Genomic DNA, 23,661 nt, shown 5'->3' with positions numbered 1-23,661 from the left:
GCGGGTTGGGTAACGCTGTAGTGATAGTGATAGTGATGGGTCAGTAATGAGCCCCTGAGGAAGCCTAGAGCAGCACCCGCCTCGTGCTCCACAGACCGGGACGACGACCGCCCTGCGCCTGTCCTGTGGAACGAGCGAATTCACCCAACGTGACCAGTCCAATCACGTATGCCCGACAGCAACAGGGCTGAGTCTGCCGCGTCTGTCGACCGTCGACTTGTCCGGTTTTCACCGTTCAGATGATGCAGAGAGCCGTCAAAATCCGTCTTGTAGTTCGCCTTGTAAGGTAAGGTATGCCTTAGGCTAGCGTAAGATGCCCCAAGGTCCCCCATACCTCCTGCCTTGAAGAGCCATCCGTACCTTCCATTTATTAGCTGCTAGACATCATCTCTGCCAGACCAGACAACCAGACATAACCGACAGGGAGGCCCTGAATCGCCTCTTCATAATTTCTACCTGTATATTGCCGATTATTATGAATTAGCATTGCACTGCATCGTGTGCTTTTTGTTTCTTTTTGTCTTCGAAGTGGGAGAATGAAGGGTTGAATTTTTGAGGCTGTGAGTCACTGAAACATGAGGTAGCCTTGTAAGTGACCCTTTTGAGGCGCTGGAGGCAGTGTGTGCATGGAACTTAACGAATGCGGCCCACCACTGCGGTACGGAACCTAAGACTTCAAGGTTGAGCCCTAGGAGGCCTGGCCGACTTCCATTACTCTACAGTTCTATTTGTCCGAGAGTGCACATGAGAAACCCTAGACATGCAGCACTGCATCTTCTGGGAGACATAGTGAAATGCCGGTCTGAGCCTCGCCAAAACATGAGACGGTGGCCGTGCTTAGGTTGGTTGGTTGGTAACGGGCAGCCGCCGATCGTGCCATTCCGACGTGGTGGAATGCTCGGCCGCTACTGCCACCTACCTGCCTGGAAGTCGCCACGCTGACGGAACTTGCTAGCACCCTCCATCTTGAACGGCGTGCAACCGACAGCACCCGTTGACCCTGGGCACCCAGTGGTCTAGTCAGGTGGCTATTACCGCCCCAAACGAGGCTTGGTTCGGCACTAGGTTCGGGCTGCATTAGCTTTCCATCAGAGGCACCAAACCGACGGAGGCCGAGAATACAGTGCACTGGAATCCAGCGCTGCCTCAGCCCCCAAACCGTCAAATACCTTAACTACCGGCCTTGTTCCCTTAGCGCTTTTCCCTCACCGAATTTCCTCTCCCCTCCAGCCAGCCCCTCGACAATTCCTCAGGCGCTGCCACGAGATCGACTGCCGCTCTTCTAACTCGACAGAATGACAGATGTCGTCAATCCCGGGGAAAGCGGGTCCCTCAAGCTACCGAGATCCGTGTCTGCGCTCCGCTCGTCCAAGCCGACTCCGAAGCGGGTGCCGACGCGAGTCTCGATCCTAGTCCCCGAGGGCGACTCCACTAGAAATGATGTCTCGCCTGGTGCGCGCTCCGGGACGTCATCAGATGCCAACCTCGCCACCGACCTCCAAGTTACATCGACACCATGGTCCCGAAAACTTATCCTCACTCTCGACGGCGGCGGCATCAAGGGCTACTCGTCCCTTATCATCCTGCGTGCCTTGATGAAGGAGGCTGCGCACATTGAGCAGACCCTTAAACCTGCAGCATTGTCAAGTGCCCACACCGATCGCATCGCCCGCGATGCCATCCCCGATGCCGTCTACCGCGAGGGCCAGTACCTGCCTTGCCACTACTTCGATTACGTTGCCGGTACGAGTTTCGGTGGCTTGATTGCCATCATGCTGGGCATGCTCGGGAAGACCGTCGAGGAATGCACCACCGAATTCCATAACCAGCACAAGGCCATCCCGCTCACTAACGACGTGCCCGGCCGCGTCTCAATCGAACTTCCGCTACTTCGCAAGCGGAATACATGGCCGACCAAGCGCACAAGGTCCTTCTTCGACACCTTTGCCAAATTCAGCGTCACGTCGACGGCCAGGTCGTTAGCCACCGCGGCCGCGGCTTCGGCGCTCTCCTCTGCGACTTCCTCGGCCGTCGCCCCATCGGAGGCAGGCAGCACGGCCTCTACCGCGTCAGAGTTCAGGAAGGACTCTTTTCAGTGTCAGACGCTTGCTTGGTGCTCTGAGGTCGAGGAGCATAGGGAGCGCCGACCTTACGCATTTTGCACATACAAGGAGGATGACGAGTCGGAGAAGCTAGTATCGATCCCCGAGGTGGCCAAGGCCATCACAACACCAGCCACCTCCTCGTTTAAGCCCTTCAAGCTGGGGTCAGGTCACTTTGTCGATGGCAGTAAACAGATCCGGGACCCGACACTCGAGGTGCTCAAGGAGATCACGAGCTTGCTAGATGGAGGCGAGCCAGTTATAGACCTGCTCTTGAGCCTAGGAACAGACGAGCACCAGGCCTGGTTCTACGAAAAGCTCCGCAGCGTTGTCTACGGCAACGGGAGCTCCGGCACTAGTAAGAGTAGCAGCAAGAGCAGTGGTGGCAGCAGCAGATCGAGTGCCGACATCAGCAAGGAGGAAGGGCGCTCATACCACCAGTACCACAGGTTCGAGGTGACCGATGTCAAACTGGGCATGCGCAAGAAGAACTATCTCTCCCACATTGAAGAAACCACGGAGAAGTGGCTCGAGTCAGCAGAGCAAAAGGCATACCTCCGCCGATATGCCGAGATGTTGGTGAAGCGGCGACGAGCCAGGGCCAATACAGCGCGCTGGGAAACGTTTGCCCTCGGCGTTCGCTATCACTGCTTTCACGAAGAGTGCAGCAAGAACCACAATGACAGGTTATTCGACAGCCGAGGAGACTTCTACGACCACCTCGACAGGAGACACGATCTCGTGCGGTTGGCGTCCAAGAATATGGTAGATGTGGAGCAGGAGTTGGATAAGGGCCGACAGTTCGGCCTCAGCTAAAGATTGCTTCCAAAAAATAGCTTCTCCAGCGTCCCTATGAACCATTTGTCGTCTTTGTTCTTTTCTTTTTTCCCTCGCCTGTTTTCTCGTTATCTTCTCGGAGCATAGCAAAGGCATAGTTCGGAAGGCGTAGAAAGGAAGGCGTTTTAGCCTGGACGGTCTGGCCTGTAGGATACCAAAGTAACTTCCTTTACGGAGTATGAACGGCGAGGTAGACTTTCCACAAAAAAAGGGGTTCGGTTTACTTCCAGACGAGGAAGGCATCAGAGGCAGATCTCTGTATTGTATTGTATTATTGTTCGTCCAAGTACACTACGAGGAATCAGATGCATTGCATTTTCTTCTTGTACACCTCCACCGGGGAAATACATGTTAGCTTGGTACGTTGGTTACTAATAGTATCTTCCAGGGAAATCTCGCTAATCACTAACTTTGCCACCTTCCCACGCTAACATGTATTGCCCCGGAGGAGATGTATAAGAAATTATGTCTGTGCACGTGAATCGACATCAAAGCCGGCACCATACCCTCGCTGGCCACCAGACGAAAAGGGAGTCGGCGATGTTGGGGTAGGAAATTGATCAAGTCTCGGCCGTCTCCCCGGTCCAGAACGGCCGAATCTACCCACTAAGTAGGGTATCCCCCACATTCTCTCCCAGACTTTCGGGCAGGCCCGCAAATGAATGAAACGTGCAGGTGTTTCGCACGTGTGATTGGCCCAAAACTCCGGGCTCTAGTTTGAAAGCTGGGAGGCCTCCGATTCTCTCCAGTGCCCCACATCTAGTGATGAGAGATGGGGTTACACACACTCCACTGTTGCAGGGACTGCAGTGTAGTGCAACAGGTTAGGTTGCAGTTTTGAGACTACTCCACCAACCAACAACAACCTCCCGGAACCCCTTACGCCGTCAAGGTGCCTTTGGACATTCGCAGAAGACACTGCTGCACAGGCCAACATATAGCCATCAGTGGAACTCACATTAATTAGAGCAGTTTCACCGCTTTTTGAGGCATTTGCTGTATGTGCTTCAGAGCTGGGTGACTAAGAGCACTGGGGATCGACGGAAACGAATGTGCTGAGTAGGTAGCGTGCAAAGTGGGTGAAGAAAAGAAATCTATCCAATCCATAGCTCAACGCCAGAAGCGGTTGCTTACATAGGTAGCTTACCTACATCTAGACGATCCTAGCCTTAAGTTTGCAACACCTTTGGAAATAAAGTGCGTTGTCATTGATGCAACGGATGATTGACGACGTGTGGGGGTTTGCGACAAGTCCTGTTAGCGCTGCAAGACTCCTGAAGTGGAGCGGCGATCCTCTTTGAGACTATGGTGGAAAAATGAATGACGCAGGTGATATCACCCCAGCTAAAAAGAGGAGACGAAAAAAAACAAGCTTCCAACCACCCGAAGAGGTTACTCTGGCAATGCAAAAGGAACAACCTAGGACCAGGCGCGCGCTAACTGAACAAGTCCAGGAAACCTCGTGCAATTACTGATTTTTCAAACATTTATATTCTGGTTCTATTCCAGAGGCCGAGAACAAGACCACACGGGCAGATTTGCGCGTTTTGACACGAATCCCGACTGCTCCATTCTCGTTGTTGGCTCGAAAAGAAGGCAAGCAAAGTCGGCGCAGTTGGCCACGCCGCCACATCCACTTAACACAGTTTCGAAAGCGTTGGCCAACGTCCTTGGTACGGCGCAGTTAGAAGGGTATTTGAGTTGGGAAACTGCCCCGCGGATCCACGTCTCCAACATCTGTCAGGAAGGCCAGACGAAAAGAGGCCAAGAACGGGCACGGTCTATCGCAGCAAGCTAAGAAAGCTTCCCCCTACCAAAACTCTGCTCATTGCTCAGTCACCAAAGACACAGCCACGCTTGGCATTTCCGGACCGAAACATTGAAACCGTGCGACCACAAGACGTGACCAGCCCGCGCCCGACAGACACCACATCAGCAGCGGGTTACGGCAGTGTGATAAGTGTACTCTAGGTACATACGCAATCCTGCTCAGCCGAATCCGAGATTTGGGAGCAAAGGAACCGAACGATAAGAGTTGGAAGGGGCAAAGCCTCTCGAAGGCCACCAACAAAGTTACTCAGCTAAGCTTGCCATTAATCCGCGCTGGGCAACCCGTCTCCGTCTCCTTTGCGCGCGAGAGAAGGTGAGAGCTACCTTAGGTAGCTAGCCCCAGCTACTCAACCCTCTCTTACCCCCCCTTTACCCTACAACTTTACAACTCAATTGCAAGTGCCGTTGCATTCTAACGAGGGTGCATTGGGCAATTGGGCCATTGTGCATCTGCGAGCTTCCCATCAATGGTAACCCCCTGCAGAACTTACTGCAGCGACTGACAGTGACCTGACTGCAGCTCCATCAACGTTCGGTCTTTTTTGTCCCTTTGTTCGCCCTCGGCAGGCCCTCCCTGTCGCCCGCCCCATTTACGACGGCTGCAAATCGCAAATCCGCAGCCAAGCTATTGAGACGTATTTGACGCGTTTTTTTACGATCCGACGAGCCCGGTGCCCAGACTTTTTGGGCGTGCTCAGCCAAAATGGTTTGTAAGTGCCACTCTGGAGACGAATTCCCTTCGCCATCCACCACGAGACTAGATAGTCTTGGCCCATTTTCCTCCCCCCCCCCCCCCCCCCCCCCCCGCCTCCCTCAAACTGTGCCATATATCTTGGGCCCAACAACCTTAACCTACTACTGCCTTAATAACTGCCTACCTCGCCTCCATTTCTCATTTTGGTTCTTTTATCCCGTTTCCGGCTCCCCGCTCTCCGTTCGCGCAGTCGTCGCCTGGAATTGTCAAATCCCTTGCCCGTCCGTCTGAATACCTTCCATACACAAGCGTGCTTGGCTACCACCGCAACGACCCCAACTCTCTTAGTCGTGGTTCGCCATGAGGTTTCACAACCAGGGTGTCGCCAATCATCATTGCCAAGCACTTAGAAAACAACCATGGGCAACAGTTTAACTCGCTTTACAGTTAACGTCAACTTCCGCGAAGAGTTTCGCCGCATTGGCGGTCACAAGGCCCAGGACTCCGACGGGTTCACAAACGGTAACGCCATCAACGGCGATATGGACGAAGAGAGCCCCTTGTTAGGGCACACCGTCTCCCGCGATCCGGGAGAGTACAGTTTCTGGCGCCATTTGCTTCTCGATAGAAAGAGCTCCCCTGGCACCGATAGCTCAAACCCCCTCGTAAAATTCCTCGCGCGCATATGGAATGTGACAAAAGTCACTCTGCTAAGTTGTACGTATCTCTGCTGCCCGCCTGCTCCAGCTTCTGCGCTGCCCAAGTTCTAATGCGCTCATTGCGCGCGTCCATATAGCTTGGATCAACATCCTGCTTCTCTTTGTTCCTCTGGGCTTGTTCGCTGGAAAGGCGGAATGGGGCGCCGTCTGGGTATTTTCGCTCAACTTCTTCGCCATCATCCCGCTCGCCGCCGTGCTCTCGTTTGCGACGGAGGAGATAGCTCATCGTCTAGGCGAGACGCTTGGCGGGCTGGTCAACGCCACTTTTGGCAATGCCGTTGAACTCATTGTGCGTTTTTCTTGAGACGGCCCCTCTGATGCGAGTGCCATGGAATGCGAGGGCTAGGCTAATAATTCCCCGCCGTGGTTACAGGTCAGCGTCGTTGCGCTTAGGGCTGGCGAGATCGAGGTCGTGCAGGCGTCTATGCTAGGCTCAATCCTCTCTAATCTACTCCTCGTACTGGGCATGTGCTTCCTGTTGGGAGGTATCTACAACATGCACGCACCAGATGGTAGTGCTACCGAGCAGATCTTCGCTCAGGGAACTGCACAGACGACATGCTCCCTCATGGCCCTCTCATCTGCGTCGATGATCATCCCGGCCGCCCTGTACGGTGTTCTCGACAAGGCCGACGCGCACGACAAGGCCGACAGCATCCTGGTTCTCTCGCGCGGCACCTCCATCATCCTGCTTTGCCTGTACTGCCTGTATCTGTTCTTCGCTCTTCATACACACAAGAAGCTATTCGAGCCGGAGCAGCAAAACGGCGCTGCAACCGCCAATGGCGAAGGAGCCACCGCTGTCGCTGAGGAGGAAGAAGAAGAAGAGCCCCTGCTTGGCCCCTGGTCCGCTGCTTTGGTCCTTGTCGCAGTCACGGTTCTGATTTCGTTCCACGCCGACTACATGGTAGACAGCATCGATGCGCTGGTGGCGACGGGAAAGATCAGCAAGAACTTCATTGGCTTGATCCTGATCCCCATTGTGGGTAACGCTGCCGAGCACGTCACCGCCTGCGTTGTGGCCGTCAAGAACAAGATGGACCTAGCCATGGGCGTTGCCATTGGCTCCAGCATTCAGATCGCACTGCTGGTTACGCCCTCGCTGGTCATGCTGGGCTGGGCCATTGGCCAGCCCATGACATTGCATTTTGAGACGTGTAAGTTTTTCCTGTTCTTTTGAATGCACAGCCAAAGATTGCGATCTGCGGATGGGAAATGTGATCCGGCCTGGCCCCCACGTAATGGCTGGGTTGCACCATTTGTAGACATTGGAGTGCTGATAACTCTTTGCAGTTGAAACTATTGCCTTCGCTGTCGCAGTTATCATCGTCACCTATACCGTCCAGGACGGGAAATCCAACTACCTTGAAGGTGCTATGGTGAGTTTTTGCCGCTCTGCCATACATCTGCAGAATGTCTACTGACCGCAATGTGTGTGGCAACAGTTGCTGGGTCTATACGTTATTATTGCGCTTGCTTTTTGGGCTAGCCCAACCAAGGCCCTCGATAGGGTCTTGGCCATGGTTCAAAACTAAACAACTGGCCACTTTGCCAGAATCCCGATATTCCCTTTATTATTGGTTACCAATTTCTTCTTTTTGCTTTTCGGTGTTTGGGGGTCTCGTCTTGGTTGTCTTGGTTCATCCGTCTGTACTATAAATAATTCAATAAGGGGGTTGTATAGGAAATATGGCGGCTATGGATATTACCAAGCCCCAGGAAGCAGGTCTGCAAGAATGGGTGGTTGAGGAAGTTTGCGCTGTATGATAAGCTAGAGCAAACATCAAAAGTAAGAATGAGCAGGCAATACACTTTTGTATACCTGACTACAATGACATGGTGTGTGAAATGGTTCAGTTACTCTGCACCTAGTGGCTACCCCTATTCGTATCTATGTCGGTATGGAATGCCTATTCAGCACTTCCGCCTGGGAATAATAAGCGACCCTAACCCTAGACTTGACCTCAACGCCATTTTCCCAATATCTCTTATTATGCCCCTTAGTAGTATGACCTGCAGTCCTCACGGGGCAGCGCCCTAAATACTACCCGAGGTAGTCGCCAAACATCTATTATTCGTGTAGTCCTCTTCCTAGAGACAACTAATATCCTCCTGTTCTAATCTCTTTTCTAATTTCTTCGTGTCACCCCTTGTCTCTTATTATTGTTTGCGCCCCCTTTTATTATCCCCGGAGTGACAGCCACGGTAAACAAATCCATTCTCTTTCGTCCTCTCCCCTCCATTGAATGCTCATTAAGTTGAGCTTGGTACTCTCCATAATTGGCGTGGGATTATGTGTCGTTGTCGATTGTGTTCTCCTTCATCTCATCCACATCCTCATCCTCGTCAGCATCCTTGTTCCGTTCTCATCCTCGTCCTCGTTCTTATCGTCAGATACAATCTCCGCGTCTATCCACTGCGCAGCTTCACCTTCCCGCCCGTCAGTCATCTCAAAGACAGTAGTCATCATCATCGTCTTCTTCGGTATCCGGCGTGCACATGTCGCGCTTGAAGCCGCTGCTGCGCTGCGGGGACGAACAAGTCGACGACGAGGTCGCCGAAGTGCACCAGGGCGTGTCGGTGTCCCAGATCAAGCTGTTGCTGTTGATGTTGTTGAGGCTCTGGATCTCGAGGCTACCCTGGTAACTGCGCTCGATGCTGGCTAGCTTGGAATTGAAAACGTCCTCTTTTTTTTTTTCCAGTATAACGATTTCTGCGACTATTATCTGCAGTACTTACAGCGACGGGCGGCATGCTGTTCCGCAAAGGTGAACATGTCGGGTCGGTCTTGGGCGTTCTGGCGCCGTACCAGCTGGGTTTTCGGATGTGATGTCGGATGTGGTGAGGCAAGACAGGCAATGGTTGAGCGGCATTGATGATGTCGAGAGACGCCGACTTTCCTATTAATGGCTAGACGTATCTCCGAAGAGATGTTCTCTCTCGCAGCCATATTCGAAGCTATAGCCACGGCAACGGCAACGGCAACAGCTATACTGAACATCGAACAACAGCGCCGTTCGGTCCATCCTGGGGGCTAGGCCTGTGCATTCTCTGAACAAGTCCACAGAACAATGGCGAAGCCCATGCGTTGTGGGAATAGCCAAGTACTAGCGCAGACCGAGCGACACGAGTCGATAACAGTTAGTCAGACAGTTGGGAAATAGACTCTGCAAGGAAAACTGAACTTGTCGAGTTTAAAGCCAATACACTCATCCTTCCTCGCCACAACCAAGAATTAGGAATACTGTAATTAGCCCCCAAGGCGATGTTTGTACTACCAAAACAATATATACTTATTCTACCGTACTCATTTTGCCTTGCGCCGAACCTTGAACGTCTTGAGAGGATCCCTCTTCCGACCGCTGCCAACCTTGAACGAGCGTCCCTTTGGCTTGTTCCTCTTGTGCCCCTTGTCCTTGCCCTCCTTTTTGAAGGGCACGAAGCCGATCTGATTTGAGGTGAGAGCTTTCTGCCCGCCATTGGGCAAAAGATAATCGGGCACGTGCTTCAGATGGGGCTGCTGTCTCGTTGTCCGGCCAAGTTCACCATCGTGTCTGAGATGGGCAAGCTCTGCAGGGTTCTCCTCGAAGTACCTGTGAATGCTGTCAATAACTAGCCAGTAGTTGGCTGGGCGAATGGAAAGACTCACCGCTTCAGTGTCTCGCTCCTGAGAAGCTCCTGTCTCAGCTCTCTAGTCCGTGCTTCTCGGATTGCCACCTTTGTAACCGCCCGTAGCGCTGTACACACACGTTAGAAAAGACTAAAAATCGGGATGACCTAGACATACCATCGTTCATCCGATACCGAAACGCATCCATCTGGGTCTTGCTGAAATTATATGGCTCCACTTTTCTGTTGAGTTTGGCCTGTTGCCTTATGATTCTGGCGAGGATCTTCTCGTCGTGTTCTGTGCTCTTCAGGGAAGTCGGCTTGTGCTTTCCAAACTGGTCGCTCGGAATGACAAATGAAAGTGCCATGCCGGTACGTCCAGCCCTTGCGGTGCGCCCTATACGGTGGATGTAAGAGGATGCCGATGTGGGCAGATCAAAGTTGATCACGGCCGCAACGTTTCTGAAGTCAACGCCTGTAGACCTAGTTAGTATGCAAAGACTCCCAGCTCAGAAAACCGAGGGGGACAAGACTGCGATCGTCACATACCTCGAGACACGCCATACTCGGCGTCGCGTTTCTGCGTCTTCCGCTTCTTCTTCGACTTCTCGGACTCCTTCTCGGCAGCATCGCCGTCTTTCTTCTCTGCTTCGGGCTTTATATCCTTTGATTTTCCGTCCTCGCCAATTGCCAAGTCTCCAAAGACCTCGCTCTTCTCATCAGACGCAATAATAATGTCGTAAATACCCTGTCAGTCAGTCAGCTCTCGGATTAGTCAAGAAGTGGAGTTTTATGTACATACGCGATTGAACTCCTCAATGACTTTGATTCGGGAATTTAACGGCAGTTCAGAGTTCAAAATACAACTCCTGATGCTGAACTGCTCAAAGAACAGCTTCAGACGGTAGGCCCGATCAATATCGGCAACGAATATGAGACACGGCCCCTTGATCAGCTGGAGCTTGAATATCAGATACGAAAGCAGCCACTTGTCGTCTTCGGCACACCTTTATTAAGAGTTAGCCAAGACCGCAAAACAGAGACAAGGAGAAGGTGTGCGTACTTTACGTAGAACTGGGCGAGTTTCTCATCCTCATCGCCCAGCTCCTCCTTCACATCCAGCAGAGTCGGGTTGCGGCAGAATATGCCTTTTAGGGTGTCCAACTCGGCTGAAAGAGTCGCACTCATCATGATTGTTTGCACTCCCTTGGGAAGAGAGCGCGATATGTTCTCCATGTCCTCGTTGTAGCCGTACGACAAAACAAGATCTGCCTCGTCCAGAACCAGGTACTGCAGCTTGTCCACCGAGAGGGCCGACGAATTGATGTTGTGCCACGCGCGGGCGGGCGTCGAGACGACAATGTCAGGGACATTGGACAAGAGCGACCGTTGGACGGCGTCCGAGACATTCTCGGTCAGTTTTGCAGCATGGATGTCTTTGGAGCAAAAGGCCGAGAACTGCTCGATAACCTTGAAGACCTGGTCGGCAAGCTCGCGCGTCGGCGCAAGAATAAGGGCGGCGGTGAAAGGGGTCGCGTCAGTCTAGCAACAACAAGGTCAGTTAGTGCACATGCATCCCGGGAGAGCTCCAGCACATACGCTCTTGCGCTTCAGAATCCCCGACAGCAGGGGCAGGACGTAGACGGCCGTCTTGCCCGAGCCGGTGCTGGCCTTGCACAGTACATCTTGGCCTTGGAGGGCCAATGGAATTGCTTTCTGCTGGACGAGAGTCGGCTTCTCGAAGTTTTGCTTCGCAACCGCCTGGACTAGGCGAGGGTCAAGACCCAGGTCGGCAAAAGAAGGTTCGGCTGTTGTAGGTTTTTGTTGTTCCTTTGGCTGCTCCTCGCGGGTTTCTTTTGGTTGTAGTTGTTGCTCTTGCTGTTGCTCTTGTTGTTGATCTGGGCTCTGCTCCTGTTCCAACTCCTGTTCCTGCACTGGCACCTTGAACTTCTTCGTCTTCGTTTTTGTTTTTGCCTTGTCCGACTTGCTGGGCTTCTTCTTGGCGTCGCGCACAGGCGACGGCTCGTCGTTTTGGTCCAACTTGCGCTTCATGGTCGGCGTGCGAGAATTGGATTACGCTGCTATCTTGGTGTGGTGGAGAGCTTTGCTGTTGCAGTACCTTCAGGTGTCCGCAGAAAGTCGTGGGGCACTGAAGCGGAAGGGAAATTTTTCGAAAGGCGGCAGAACTTTGTTATCCGATAGCACAACCCGTACCGAGTATTTTTTATTTTTTATGGAAACTTATGCAAGGGTTCTCTGCCGAGCTTCATGGCCCCGCAAAAAGCTTATTTCGACCCACCAGCCTATTGTCAGTGCTCTAGGTACTGAAGCGCTTTACGTTAAGTCGAATACAGCACCTGGGAACCCAATGGCATCACCAACCTAACTGCCTCAACATAAGTCTACAAAAACATTAATGCAAAATTACACCGAGTTCAGTCATCCCGAGTCATGATACCATAATGTTCGTAGCCTTAAGCCCATGAGTAGGAATAATACAAGGTCTGCTGAAGAACGTCTCACGACGTGGACATCAGTCTCTACGCAGTAAAGAGACAAAAAGTGTGTACGCACATACTCCGTTCGCTAAAATAGGAGGAAGCTCTTTATGATGCTAGCCTGTCCTGACCCAACCTAACCTAACATAACCTAACATGACCTAGGAATACCTCGGAAAGAGTTCGTTACACATACACTAAGACAGGAACCGCAACAACGCACCAAAGAACAGTCATCGCAACTACCAAGCAAAAAAGAATTCCCAGCTCCTTGTCACTCCTTCCGTTTTGTGTTTTGGTCTCCGTTGAAATGGGGGAAAACTGAGCATGAACCGTGACCAATAATCCCTACATGGGCGCTGACTTTTTTCTTTTTCCCCGCCGGTCGAGCAAGACAGAAGAATGAAGAAAAGGAAACCCCAAACGAAGAACAAATTCCCGTACTCTGAAGAGAACCTCAGGCACCCAATAACAAGATAAAACGAAGCTCCCTTCATCAGGCCCATTTCATTCTTGTCAACACGCCCCACAGCGTAGAAGCTGGGCGACAATTAATATCATCGAAGTGTTCCTCTCCGTTTTGTCAGAGACCTAATGCGCCAAGTCCTGCATTGTCATTGTCATATGTTGCTCATACGAAAGCGCGGGCGAGGTGCGGCTCCCCAAGGCAGAGGTATAAACTGAAACACGAGCTCTCCAGGTGGAGACACAAACTCAGGTACTAGTCTCAAAGTTGGAACCACGATCTGGATGTATCGTAGATGACGAGGCCGCGGACGCTAAATTCAGCGATGGTCTTGTCGCAGTTTCAGCTTTTTGGTCATTTGTGGCCGCCACAGGTTTGACACCATCGATACCCGGCCTGGGGTCGTAAGACAACTAGTAACGGCGCTCAAACTCACGAGGATAACCCTCCCGAGGATAGCTGTCACGGGGCGGAAACTCCGGCGGGGGAGGGCGGCGATCATAGGGCGCTCGTCCGTTCACATACGGGTCGGGAGGATAATCCCGAGGGGCGCGGTAGGGGTCATCGTAGCGTCGCGGCGGCGGATAGTCATCAATGGGAGCGCGGCGCGGGGGGGAACGGTATCCTCCTCTTCTGTCGTCGTAGTACTCTCGGCGGGGGGGCGGAGAAGGACGGTCGCGATAAGCGTCGCGATATCCTTCGCGACGTGGGCTATAGCCTCTAGGGGGCCACGACGATCATACTCATCGACAGGTGGCGCATACGGGCGACGCGGCGCGGGAGATCTCGAGCGAGCACGATCAGGCGCACCTCGCGGAATGTCAGGCTGCGTCTGTTGTCTCATGTCAGCGATTGTATTCAAAACGGAATAAATCTTTAGACCATCCTACATTAGCAACGCATTTCACCGACGAGCCTTTGAATTCGCGGCCGTCCAGCTTCTCAACAGCGGTTCTCAAATCGTTGGCGGTCTCAAACTCGACAAACCTAGAACATAGGTTAGCTGAAAAGCCGCCCAAGTACGTGGAAAGGGGGGAGGACATACCCTTCACCGTTGCCGTTGCGGCCAGTCTCGGAGTACACAACATCAAGACCGGACTGTCGGGCGAAGTCTTTCAGGTCCTAAAGCCAGATTCCATGTAAGTCGAAGTCCAGGAGTTTGGCGCGGCGATGATCCATGCGAAAGAGCCAGGTTTCATGTCCAGTAAAGCCAAACGTGCGCCGGGCGTTGGGGTCCCGGCATGGGATCTCATTAACCGGCGCAACAGCATTAACAAAAACCAGGGGCAAGACGGGATGGGGACATTAGGACGAGAGGGCCGAGGTGGAATGAGGAAGGCACGGTCCTGGGAAAGTGGCCAACGGGGAAGCTAGCCCATCCCATGCGACAAAGACCTTGTTGTGTGGAAGTTGTGGGAGTTGTATATGACCAAACCTGAGATGGGGGATAGAGATGCATCTTGGACCAAGGAAGCCTGGCGCGCTCCAAAAAGCCTCAGGGGAGGGGAACATCCATGTTTTATCCGCGGAGAAGGAAGTGGGAGAATAAACAGACCTGCCAACTCGTATCATTGGGGAGTCCACTGATTTGCATTCGATGCGGAGTGCGACGTGGCCGGGGCGCGTTACTGCGCTCGTTGGTATTGAATGCGCCTCCTTCGCGGTGGCGGGTGCCACGGGCAAACTGAACCGTCAGGCGTTCGCCCATGAAGTCGGATCCATCTTGAGCATATCGTTAGCCAGGGAACGGTCGTTGGTCAGGGAAATCGGGGGCCTCCATGGAGGGTCCAGTACGTACGGAAAGCTAAAGACGACACCGGCATTGTCAGCATTAATCTCCATCACGAGGAAAGCAGTGGCGAACGATACCAAGGTAGGTTGGTCGATGCAGGGCAAGTTCGAGGAGAGAGCTTACCTGGGACGACATCCCGGGCATCCATGGCATCCTTGTACTCGATGAAACCAAACCCGTTCATGAGCTTGATCTCGGTGATCTCGCCGGTGCCATGCGTGGCGAAGTGAGCCTCAACGTCGGCCTTAGTAGCTAGGGTACAGGTCAGCATCGCGTGCGAGCAAGCAAGCGCAGTGAGGGGCGGGGTGGATGGTCGGCGCCCATGGCCTCGACAAGGTCAAATGGGCGCGGGCGATAATAGGGTGATAGCAGCAGGTGTAACGCGTCGCGTGGGGTAGCTCACCATTCCGGGGCAGGTTGCCCAGATACAGGCGGGTTGACGACACCTCAGTCATTGTTGACAAATGATTCCTGGATCAGGCAGAGCTGGAGTGTCCGAGGGGAGGTCAAATGGAGATGGGGAGTTGGGAGGAGGAGATGGAGGGCTGGCTGGCCCCCGTTGCGTGGGTGTGGGGTTGTCGAAGCTCGCGCCAGAAAAGTCAATTCCTAGGTAAGCTCTTTCGGGAGCCTCGCGGCTGATAAAAAGAGTTTGCAAACCGTGGGACTGGGACCTATCCTAGCGGCGCAACAGAGAAGGAAAGAAAAAAAAAGACAGGGTTTACTGATGTCTGACTGAAGATGCGTGCGCCAATGTATATTGAGGAATTGCAAGCAATCCAGGGGCAGAAGAACAACGCTACACTCTTGTCTCAAGCGCGCGCAGCGGGACAAACCAGTTAGGATGTTCTGGTGTCCAAGGGCAGCGGCGAGGGGAGGGGTGGCTGGTGATGGAAGGAGTGTGTGGAAGGAGGGAAATTTTGGCTAGCTTCGGGGGAGGAACTTAGGAAGCAACCTACTTGGGGCGGACGCGCAGTGGTGCAGGCAAGGCCGCACGCCCCACGCAGGCGGCAGCCCCACACTTCGCCAAGGCCAAAGCTTACCGTGGCGTGCCAAGGCAGCAAATGACAGCCTCAGATCAACCTCTCTGCCCGCGCCAAACTTGGCTCTGCCCAACGACTAGCCTTGTTCCGGGCAAACCAGAAGGCACACGCCCTACGTCTGTGGTCCGGGCAAACGGTCCTATGAACTAGCACCTTGCCGTCTTTTCTTTCCTAACGGCTCGAGTCGCACAATGTATGCATCTTAAGGCAAATGTGATCGGAAACAAAAGAGGTATTGCATCTGTCCGTCTGCCCCAGGCGTTGGCAGTCCGTTCCTAATTTTACTCCAGCTTCCTCGGGAATCCGATTAGCACCCAAAGATGCAAGAACCAACCCACCTCATGTGGTGTGGGGTAGGGGCTGCTTCTCAGTCAACTCGGACGGACGACTTCAGGCTCAACGTAGAAACTTGATCTGTTTCGCCTTTTCATGTGTTAGTATGCAGATAGATATATACTCTTTGATATTCCGATTAAGCCTTGCCGGCTAGGTGGCCCCTTGTCTTAGTGTCAATCCAGACAAGAGCAGAGATGCACATGTCCAGATGACCTAAAAGGCTGTGAGACAGCCCTGTTGAGACGTGCAGTAGGTACTAGTAGAATGTCTCATGGTTGAAAAAGGACAGCTCGGTCGCCAGCGCACTCCCCGACAATGTATGTGCACAGTATTTATTGCATACACAATATCTACTGCCAGCCTACCTATATGCATCATTATTTACCTGATGAAGCAGTCGTCAAGCACGGCAACCTGGGTAGTACCGGCAGGTCGCCCCCCCCCCGCTCTTTGCGCGGGATTTCCTCCACAGACTAGACCATGAGTTACATCCATGCCACATTCCAGCATGAGCATCATGCAAGGTAGGCAGGCGCCTCTGCATTCGAGCACTGCAACTTCGAATCAGCAAGAGAGAAAAAGCTGGAGCACGGTAGAAAAGGCATCACCCGCCATACGCGACTGTCTGGCGGCCTTATTATTCAATATTGCGCAGCCCACACACCAGGCTACTTGTCTTGGCCTATCTGTCGGTGCCTTCAGTGACGAGAAACGCTCGGTGTGTGGCTTGCAGGATTTCTGCGACACTACGTGTGCCGACTTTATAAAACACAAAAAGGGTTTAAAAAAATAAAAAATAGAGAGCCAAAAAGGAGAAAAAAAGCCCAAACGCCATTGCTATGCAATCAAAATTGCTCCCGCCCTCCATCCCCTGCAAGTCTTCAGTCCTCTTTAAACAGGATGCTAATAACCTCATCTAAAAACGTAAAGGCTAGATGGGCACTAAGAAACCACAATAGTCAGCATTTTTATTCTCTATGTAGCATATGCCATGTGATAACAATGGGAACCGAGATGTGAAAACGTACTTGAGTCGTGAATTATTCAATGTCGCGAATATTCTCCGGCTTGCTGCCTGTGCGTTTAAACGGCCCACTACGCTCCCTGCCAGATCTGGGACCAACGTGGCCAGCATGAGGCTCGCCTCGGTCCTCGTCCTTGACTTTTGCGCTGTTGTTCGGGGCACCTTGTTTTTGGGGAGCTGGCCGCCGGGCCACATGCCGTCCCGGAGGAGGCCAATGTACTTGAGCATGGCATCCTCCTGGACAAGCGTCTTTATGTTGTCTCGCAGTTTCCTCTCAATGGTCCCACCGAGGAGCTGGTGCAAGACCACCACGACGGCACGGCCCCGCAGCCAGTTGTTCCCGCGGTTGAGTTCAAACACCTCGAGAAAGATGTCACAGATTGGCTTGACAAAGGGCTCGAGCTCCCTGTTTTCGAATGCGTTGAGCTCAGCTTCTGCCTCGGCTACGCTCATGCTTCCCTCCTCGCCCACGGTCAGGGGCATCGTGTTGAGCTGGTTAGTAGCCGCCGCAATCAAGTTCTGCCCGGCAATTGATAGCTGGTCAAGAACGGGTATGCTTCCGAGGATGTCCTCCATCCCGTCCGTAACCGAGTCATATAGCCGCGTAATCATATCCTTTTTGTCCTCGCGATCCGTCAGGTCCTGACCTTGGGGGTTGATGACGCTCTGCGAGAGAAATGCCCGAAGATCACGGCTGCGGCAGACATCTGGGAGAAGGAGAAGCTCGCGAAGGTAGTGTTCCAGGGCCACGCGGCGCTTCTGCAAGAACTCACTCTGGAGTTTCATCACCATCCGTCGCCGGGGAAAGTCCAAGTTGCGCACAGAAGGATAACGCGATCTAAGTTTCTGGTGCAGGTCCAAAAACTCGCTGTAGCGGCGCGTAATGATCCAGGTCGCCGCGGGCATCTTCTCGCCAGCGTTTCGGGAAACCTCGATGGCATACAGGGCGAACTCCTTCCCATCGTCCTCTCGTCCGACCTGGATGGATGTGATTTTGATCGTGGAGCGACCGTATAAGCTGTTGTCGCTCTCCTGGATGACGTACTGTTGTCTTTGCAGTTCCTTTCTCCGAATTTCTCTTCCCAAGCTGGCCTTTGACTTCCGCAAGATCCGTAGCTCGGCTGTGTTATTGGTCAGCTCCGCCTTTCGCAGCAGCGAGTCCACCACGGCGTCTTGGGCAATAAGTCGGTCGATGTCGTTGGTTAGAACTGTAATGGCTTCAGCTAGGCCAAGGTCACCGGGCGCAGCCTCATGAACTGCATCCGCATCCTCATCAACTTTATCGTCGTCATCGCCTTCGCGCTCGTCAGACAGAAATCTATCTTCGTCCCCAAAAAGATCGTTATCGACAAAGACGCCTATGCGCGATGCCGCGCTCACAAGACCCAAAGAGGCCAGGCTAGGTTTATCAACTTCTTTTCCCGCGTGCAACTGTCGGGTCATATCAATCGACCCCCTGTCAGACCGCGGAAGGTCAGACCGCGGAAGGTCGACAGAGCCGCGACTGGAGCGTGGGATATCCACCGATGGGCGTTTGGAGTCTGTGTCTGGCGAGGTAAAGAGGCTCGAGCCAGCTTCATCGTTTCCAAAGAGCGAGGCTTGGAGATCCTCTGCTGTTGGAGGCTGGCTGCTTTCCAAGATATTGTTAAGCGCTTTTTCCATGGCTTGCACGACTTGTGTATCGGGAACAGGCGGGACGGTTTCCTGGTCGAGACTCTGCACGGAATCGGCCAGTGCGTCATCTCCGAGGTCGTCATCGTCAAACAAAGGGGTGGGAGAGTCTTCGTCGACCGATCGACGGGGAGCGACCATATGATCAAGGCCACTGTTGCCGTTAACATTCATGGTCCTCAGATCTGATGCTGACCCAGCTCGTCGGTTATGGGGCCCCGAATGAAGCCTTGGGACCAAGCGGGCCACCGGGTTTGGTTTCGCAGAAATGTATGATGACGACCGAGCCATCGATGGTGTCGCTGAAGATTGCCCGGCGCTGGGGCCGGCGATCACGGTGCGCTTTGACGCCTCTTCGGAAGCTAGCGCCTTGTAGAACAAGTCTGACTTTTTGAAGTTGTGAAAGTGTTTAATTTGCATTTCCTCCAGAACAGCACTTTGGGCCCGCAGGATTTCCCTTCGCGCCCTGTAGTATTGCTCCGGCGTCGCATCCCTGCCGGCCTTTAGGAACTCTTGGATAATACGCTTCGAAGAGCTGGGGACCTTGAGCTCTGGCTGACTGAGGTATGCGGCATCAATTTGCGCGAGGTCAAGCCTGTCAGAGTCTGTCCAGGGGGGTAGCTGTAAAGGCAACTGCTCTCCCTCGGGCCCATCATCCTCGAGCGGGTTACGAAAGCCATCAACAACAAGCCAGAACTGAACCAAAGGCATGAGCCGCTGCCTGTCCATAAACTCCATGAAATAAGAGAGACCCGAGGGGTCCCGGAGCATATCGGTGAGCGACGCATTCTCCAGCCGGGACACGCCTGGTGACGAAGTGCCGGTGTTCTGTGGAATTGCCCGGCGATCGCCTCCCGCTGCCAGGTGCTGAACCTTCTGGTCTAGCAATTTTTTGCCCATCTCCAACCGGCGCAGGTAGACCTGGTCCACAGTCTCCTGCTGCGAGTCCCTCTTAAGCTGGATGGCAACTTCGCTACGGAAGCGCCTCGCGTCCGAAAGATTGTTCACTTTGCGGATTGCACGAATAAACTTCTCAAACCTCCTCTCGCTGTCGGAGGGGGACAGCCGGGGGAACGACATGGGCTTGCTAGTTTTGGGAGCCGGCGAGGCATGCTCGTCCAGGGCTGCGCGGAGCCTCCGGACGGTAGAGCGATCCTGGAGCATGCTCCGGCCATAGTTCTCCATCAGCTGGTTCCAGGTATCGGGATCCGACAACATCTGCATAACGGGAAACATGACGGCGCATGCGGTGATTTCACGGATTATGGTCGAGACGGACCCAGAGGCCAGAAGGCTCGGCGGCAGGACCTTGGGCAGGACTCTCGACATGGTCTTTCTTAGGTAGTCCTGCTGGGCCGTCTTGGTGTCGGAGAAGGCCAGGCTTGCGGCGGGATGCAGCTTGCCGTCCCTGTACTTTGAAGCGATGGCCAGGTCCAGCTCTTCCGTCTCGGTGACAGATCTGTTCAGCTTGCGGCCCCTGACGGAGCGCTCGGCATCGTAGAAGTCGCGAAAGTGGGCCGTCATGATGGGCACGAGGCGTGTTGTCAGGGCCTCGGTGAGGTCGAGCTCGGCCAGGCGGTCGCGGACCCTGAGCAGCGCCCCGCGTATGGTCTTGTCTACCTCATCGGAGAAGACGGGGTTCTTGCTGATGCTAGTGTACCAGACCTTGACGAAGTCGCGGGCAATGTACTCGAGGAGCTCGTCGAGGGCGGCCGAGACCTTTGGGGATTCGGGATAGAGTGACGTCTTCGCGTACGTCTGGCGGCGGCGGAGGGCGGCAACTTCGGACGGCCACGATTCGGGGCCAAGGAATGCAGCGCCATTCGGTCGAGCGGTCCGTCGGAGCGGGCGGCGAGATGGGAATGGAGAGCGCCGGACGGTGAGCAACAGCAGGGCGGCGAGGGTGACGAGGGTGACGAGCACGCCGCCAACAAATGCGTAGCCAGCCCAGCGCAGGGCCGGGAACCAGTTGACAGCATAGCCCCACGCGATAAAGCATGCAACACCCGCAAGCGCTATGTCTCTCCCTTGAAGGACCATAGTCTGGGGCGGGCGTTTGGCGGCGCCCGTCGCCGCATTTCCTGTTGATATGGAATGTCTAGGTAGGTACGTAGTCCTGTCTCGCCGGGATTGCCGCCAATGATTGCGTTGTGGAAAGCAGCCCGGTAGGCCATTTGTGGTTAGTGACGACGGGTACCTTGGCTGCGGATACCGCGCGCTATTTACCCCATGTTCAGCACATCAACCACTACCACCACCCCATGTCCCACCCTGACCCCAATCACACCTCAGAGTCCAGCTTGCTCATGCGATATCACGTTCTTGTTCTTTTGTGTTTATGCAATTGATTAAGTCGACTTTGGCATTTTCTCTAATCACGTCGTGGAAGCATGGCGGACATAGAAATCCCCGAGGGGGTGCTGCGATTCGTATGGAGGGAATGAGGCGAAGTCACTTTGTAATTAACACCTGTTATTGGTCCTGGACAGCACCGTGTCAATGTCTTTCTGGTTGACTCTGCTCTCTCATCGTGGGTATCACATGGTGAAGTCACCTACTCCTCCATCTTCTCCAGCTCATCGCCAAACGGGGGATCGTCCAGCCGCCTAAAGAGAGCAATAAACTTCTTGCCGCTGTTCCTTTCCACCTTCTTGCCCTCTTCCGTCTCCGTCCGCATGATGGTGACGCAGGGGTCAGCCTCCTGTTCCTCTTCGGACACCCTCCCGAAGGAGGGGTGTGCTTCGAAGTGGCCCACCATCCACTCGTGCAGGTCCGGGACGTCGGTGATGGTGTAGACGATACCACCGGGCCTCAGGACGTAGGCATACTCCGAGTTGAGCGTTGCCGACACGATGCGCTGCTTGTGCTTGCGCGCCTTGAAGTGGGGGTCCGGGAAGCAGATAAAAATCTTGGAGAGCTGGGCCTTTTTGAAGAAATTGGGCATGAACTTCATCGTGTTAGCACGGAGAACCCCAATGTTGCGGTAAAGCTTCTTCTCCAGGTTCTGAGCCCTCAAGGCCTTGATCCGATCCTCCACGAACTGCGTCACCGACACGCGGATTTCGAGCCCTGAGCATACATGTTAGTACCCCTGCTTAAGAACTCGAGGCATCTTTTTTCCCCTGTATTTTCTCACCTAATATTAGGGTGTCAGGCAACGCAGGGGCAAGAGCAATGAGCAGACCCCCGAATCCGCACCCAATGTCTGCCACTTCAACATCTTGGGTGAGCTTCCTTGGCTTCTTCTCTAGCGCCTTTGGTTCCTGATTGCCGAGCTGTTGCTCTTCGGCGAGGACTGTTGCTACTCCTTTATCTTCTTGGTCCTGGGGCACGTCTTCTGAAGCCACATAGTCAGGGAACAGTGAAGACCAGTCCATCTTATCGGGTGTTGCAGGGCTATGTGGTGTGTCAGCTTGAGAAAAAATCAGGAAAGGCACGATAGAGAAACTCACTATATCAGGCAATGGTCTGAGAAGGGGTTTGCGTGAGCTCTCTGTCGGTAGAACTTCTTTCGCGGAAGCTCTGCGGCACCCTCATCGTGAAGTGCCGCCCGATAGTCTTCGCGCCTCTGGCGCTTATTCCTCTTATCTCCGCCCATAGTTTATGTATTGTTCTTGGACTGTGATAGATTCAGAAGCCGTGTGTATACTACTGGGTGCTCAATGCTTCACCGTTTGGGAACCTGGAATGATTGATGGTCAGAGGGTTCGATGTGGGTCATCCGGGAACAGAAAATCGCTGCTCCGATCCATGGTTGTGACTGTGGGGTAAAAAGTCTAGAAGGGTTAGGGTTAAACACGTTTGCCCTTCGCGACCCCTTTGACGTGTAAGTCGAGCCTGGAGCCCTAATAAGTGCCCAAAAGCACCGCAGACCATTTTCCATGTATATTTAGACAGCTAAAAAGACACGTTAGACTTCCTTAGCCTTCGCAGTAGTGAGTTGACTCTCATTAGATGGAAACTAGCATTTTTGTTATGTAGAGACAGGAGAGATCTGACTCTTCATTCTGTGGCGTTTGTGACGTATCAGTCTCTCCCACGCGGCTTCTTGCCACCAGACGGTACTCCAGTGCCTACCTTATATAACAGCTTGTAAAACTGCAATCCACGTCGTACACCCAATCATAAAAAAAAAGAAGAATATAAACTTGTTAAACAAAAATTCTCCATACTTACTCATTTGAGAAAGATTTATAAACAAAAACTTCAGACCGATTGCATCTTATCCCGTCTTTTATTTACCAGACCAACAATCATGCCGCCACCCTCCACCTCAACCGGTGCCACGGCCGCCACAGCCAACCAGAGCACCCACACAGAAAGCAACGCCGCATCCCACCCAGTGGGGGCCGGCATCGACACGGGGGCCGGGACGACGCGGGCCAAGACGGCGGCCGAGCTGGAGGCAGACCGGCTCTACGAGGAGCGCATTGAGGAGGAATACGCCAAGCGCGAGGGCGGTGCGTAAGGAGAGCCATCTCGTGTGTTTGGGGCTTTCAGGGTTGGCTATGAGAGGCCGGGTCGGGCGGGTGGATCATTGGCTGTGTGTATTTTTGTAGTTTCGTTGCACAACAAGGTGTGGTCCTGGGTCCATGTCATTCATCATTCATCGATGTCCCCTTAAACCGCCGAGTCTCATCTCCAATACTCTCGACCAGCAGCTCCCAATCTCCCAAAGCTTCACTGTATGTCGAGCCATATCCTTGGAAATAGCCACGACGAGACAGCAAACCAAGATGGTGCTATACTGTAGGGCCCCTTCCGGACAGTCCGAACAGTCGCCCTACGAATAAGACGGAAAAACAACAGATACAGACAGGTCTGTAAAATAAGTGAGAAGCCTATGTGGTCATTAAAGTACCTAAAATAGCAAGACAGCAGACGCCGCTCTCAATACCAATAGACTGCTCGGAGACGACTGACCTACGTCACATGAAGTCTCTGGAATCGTCCACAATCTGTTCGCTGCATATGCGGGGGTTGTTCTGTTAATAGTCAATATATCGCACTCGTGTGGTTACCCTATTAGAACGGAATGAAGTC

General features: G+C 53.5%; 6 protein-coding genes across 6 annotated transcripts; 3 read left to right on the top strand and 3 right to left on the bottom strand.

Annotated features, from left to right (window-relative positions):
- Positions 1-1,295: 1,295 nt before the first annotated feature.
- B0T26DRAFT_654071 (patatin-like phospholipase-domain-containing protein) lies at positions 1,296-2,918 on the top strand (the record flags this gene model as incomplete). Its single annotated transcript, XM_060438513.1, has 2 exons — positions 1,296-2,432; positions 2,466-2,918. 2 exons carry the CDS (start codon positions 1,296-1,298, stop codon positions 2,916-2,918), a joined length of 1,590 nt encoding a protein of 529 aa, XP_060293042.1.
- Positions 2,919-5,575: 2,657 nt separating this feature from the next.
- Positions 5,576-8,014, top strand: B0T26DRAFT_722790 (Sodium/calcium exchanger protein-domain-containing protein). The gene is made up of 5 exons (XM_060442603.1): positions 5,576-6,180; positions 6,260-6,471; positions 6,556-7,339; positions 7,476-7,561; positions 7,628-8,014. Exons 1-5 carry the CDS (start codon positions 5,883-5,885, stop codon positions 7,715-7,717), a joined length of 1,470 nt encoding a protein of 489 aa, XP_060293041.1. The 5' UTR covers positions 5,576-5,882; the 3' UTR covers positions 7,718-8,014.
- Positions 8,015-8,210: 196 nt separating this feature from the next.
- Positions 8,211-8,895, top strand: B0T26DRAFT_722788 (uncharacterized protein). Its single transcript, XM_060442602.1, has one exon. It carries the CDS (start codon positions 8,429-8,431, stop codon positions 8,846-8,848), a length of 420 nt encoding a protein of 139 aa, XP_060293040.1. The 5' UTR covers positions 8,211-8,428; the 3' UTR covers positions 8,849-8,895.
- On the bottom strand, positions 8,870-9,423 carry B0T26DRAFT_722787 (uncharacterized protein). The gene has a single exon (XM_060442601.1). It carries the CDS (start codon positions 9,181-9,183, stop codon positions 8,905-8,907), a length of 279 nt encoding a protein of 92 aa, XP_060293039.1. The 5' UTR covers positions 9,184-9,423; the 3' UTR covers positions 8,870-8,904.
- B0T26DRAFT_860753 (P-loop containing nucleoside triphosphate hydrolase protein) lies at positions 9,424-11,843 on the bottom strand (the record flags this gene model as incomplete). Its single annotated transcript, XM_060447740.1, has 8 exons — positions 9,424-9,775; positions 9,832-9,919; positions 9,970-10,266; positions 10,341-10,539; positions 10,594-10,798; positions 10,855-11,333; positions 11,391-11,663; positions 11,805-11,843. The coding sequence occupies 8 exons, from the start codon at positions 11,841-11,843 to the stop codon at positions 9,490-9,492; spliced, it is 1,866 nt and encodes a 621-aa protein (XP_060293038.1). The 3' UTR covers positions 9,424-9,489.
- A 1,325-nt stretch (positions 11,844-13,168) lies between these two features.
- Positions 13,169-22,875, bottom strand: B0T26DRAFT_743093 (putative methyltransferase-domain-containing protein; the record flags this gene model as incomplete). The annotated part of the gene is made up of 26 exons (XM_060444210.1): positions 13,169-13,466; positions 13,499-13,581; positions 13,646-13,742; positions 13,801-13,877; positions 14,311-14,477; positions 14,671-14,799; positions 15,997-16,001; positions 16,821-16,865; positions 16,952-18,378; positions 18,442-19,128; positions 19,162-19,213; positions 19,253-19,260; positions 19,303-19,557; positions 19,588-19,731; positions 19,762-19,806; positions 19,846-19,912; positions 19,946-19,999; positions 20,033-20,307; positions 20,338-20,364; positions 20,401-20,645; positions 20,816-20,820; positions 21,177-21,687; positions 21,755-21,860; positions 21,966-22,014; positions 22,071-22,201; positions 22,861-22,875. The coding sequence occupies 26 exons, from the start codon at positions 22,873-22,875 to the stop codon at positions 13,169-13,171; spliced, it is 5,004 nt and encodes a 1,667-aa protein (XP_060293037.1).
- Between the last annotated feature and the right edge of the window lie 786 nt (positions 22,876-23,661).

Source organism: Lasiosphaeria miniovina (assembly GCF_030549165.1).
Source record: "Lasiosphaeria miniovina strain SMH2392-1A chromosome Unknown B0T26scaffold_6, whole genome shotgun sequence".
Classification (NCBI taxonomy): Eukaryota; Fungi; Ascomycota; class Sordariomycetes; order Sordariales; family Lasiosphaeriaceae; genus Lasiosphaeria; species Lasiosphaeria miniovina.
This window is presented reverse-complemented; position numbering and strand designations above follow the sequence as displayed.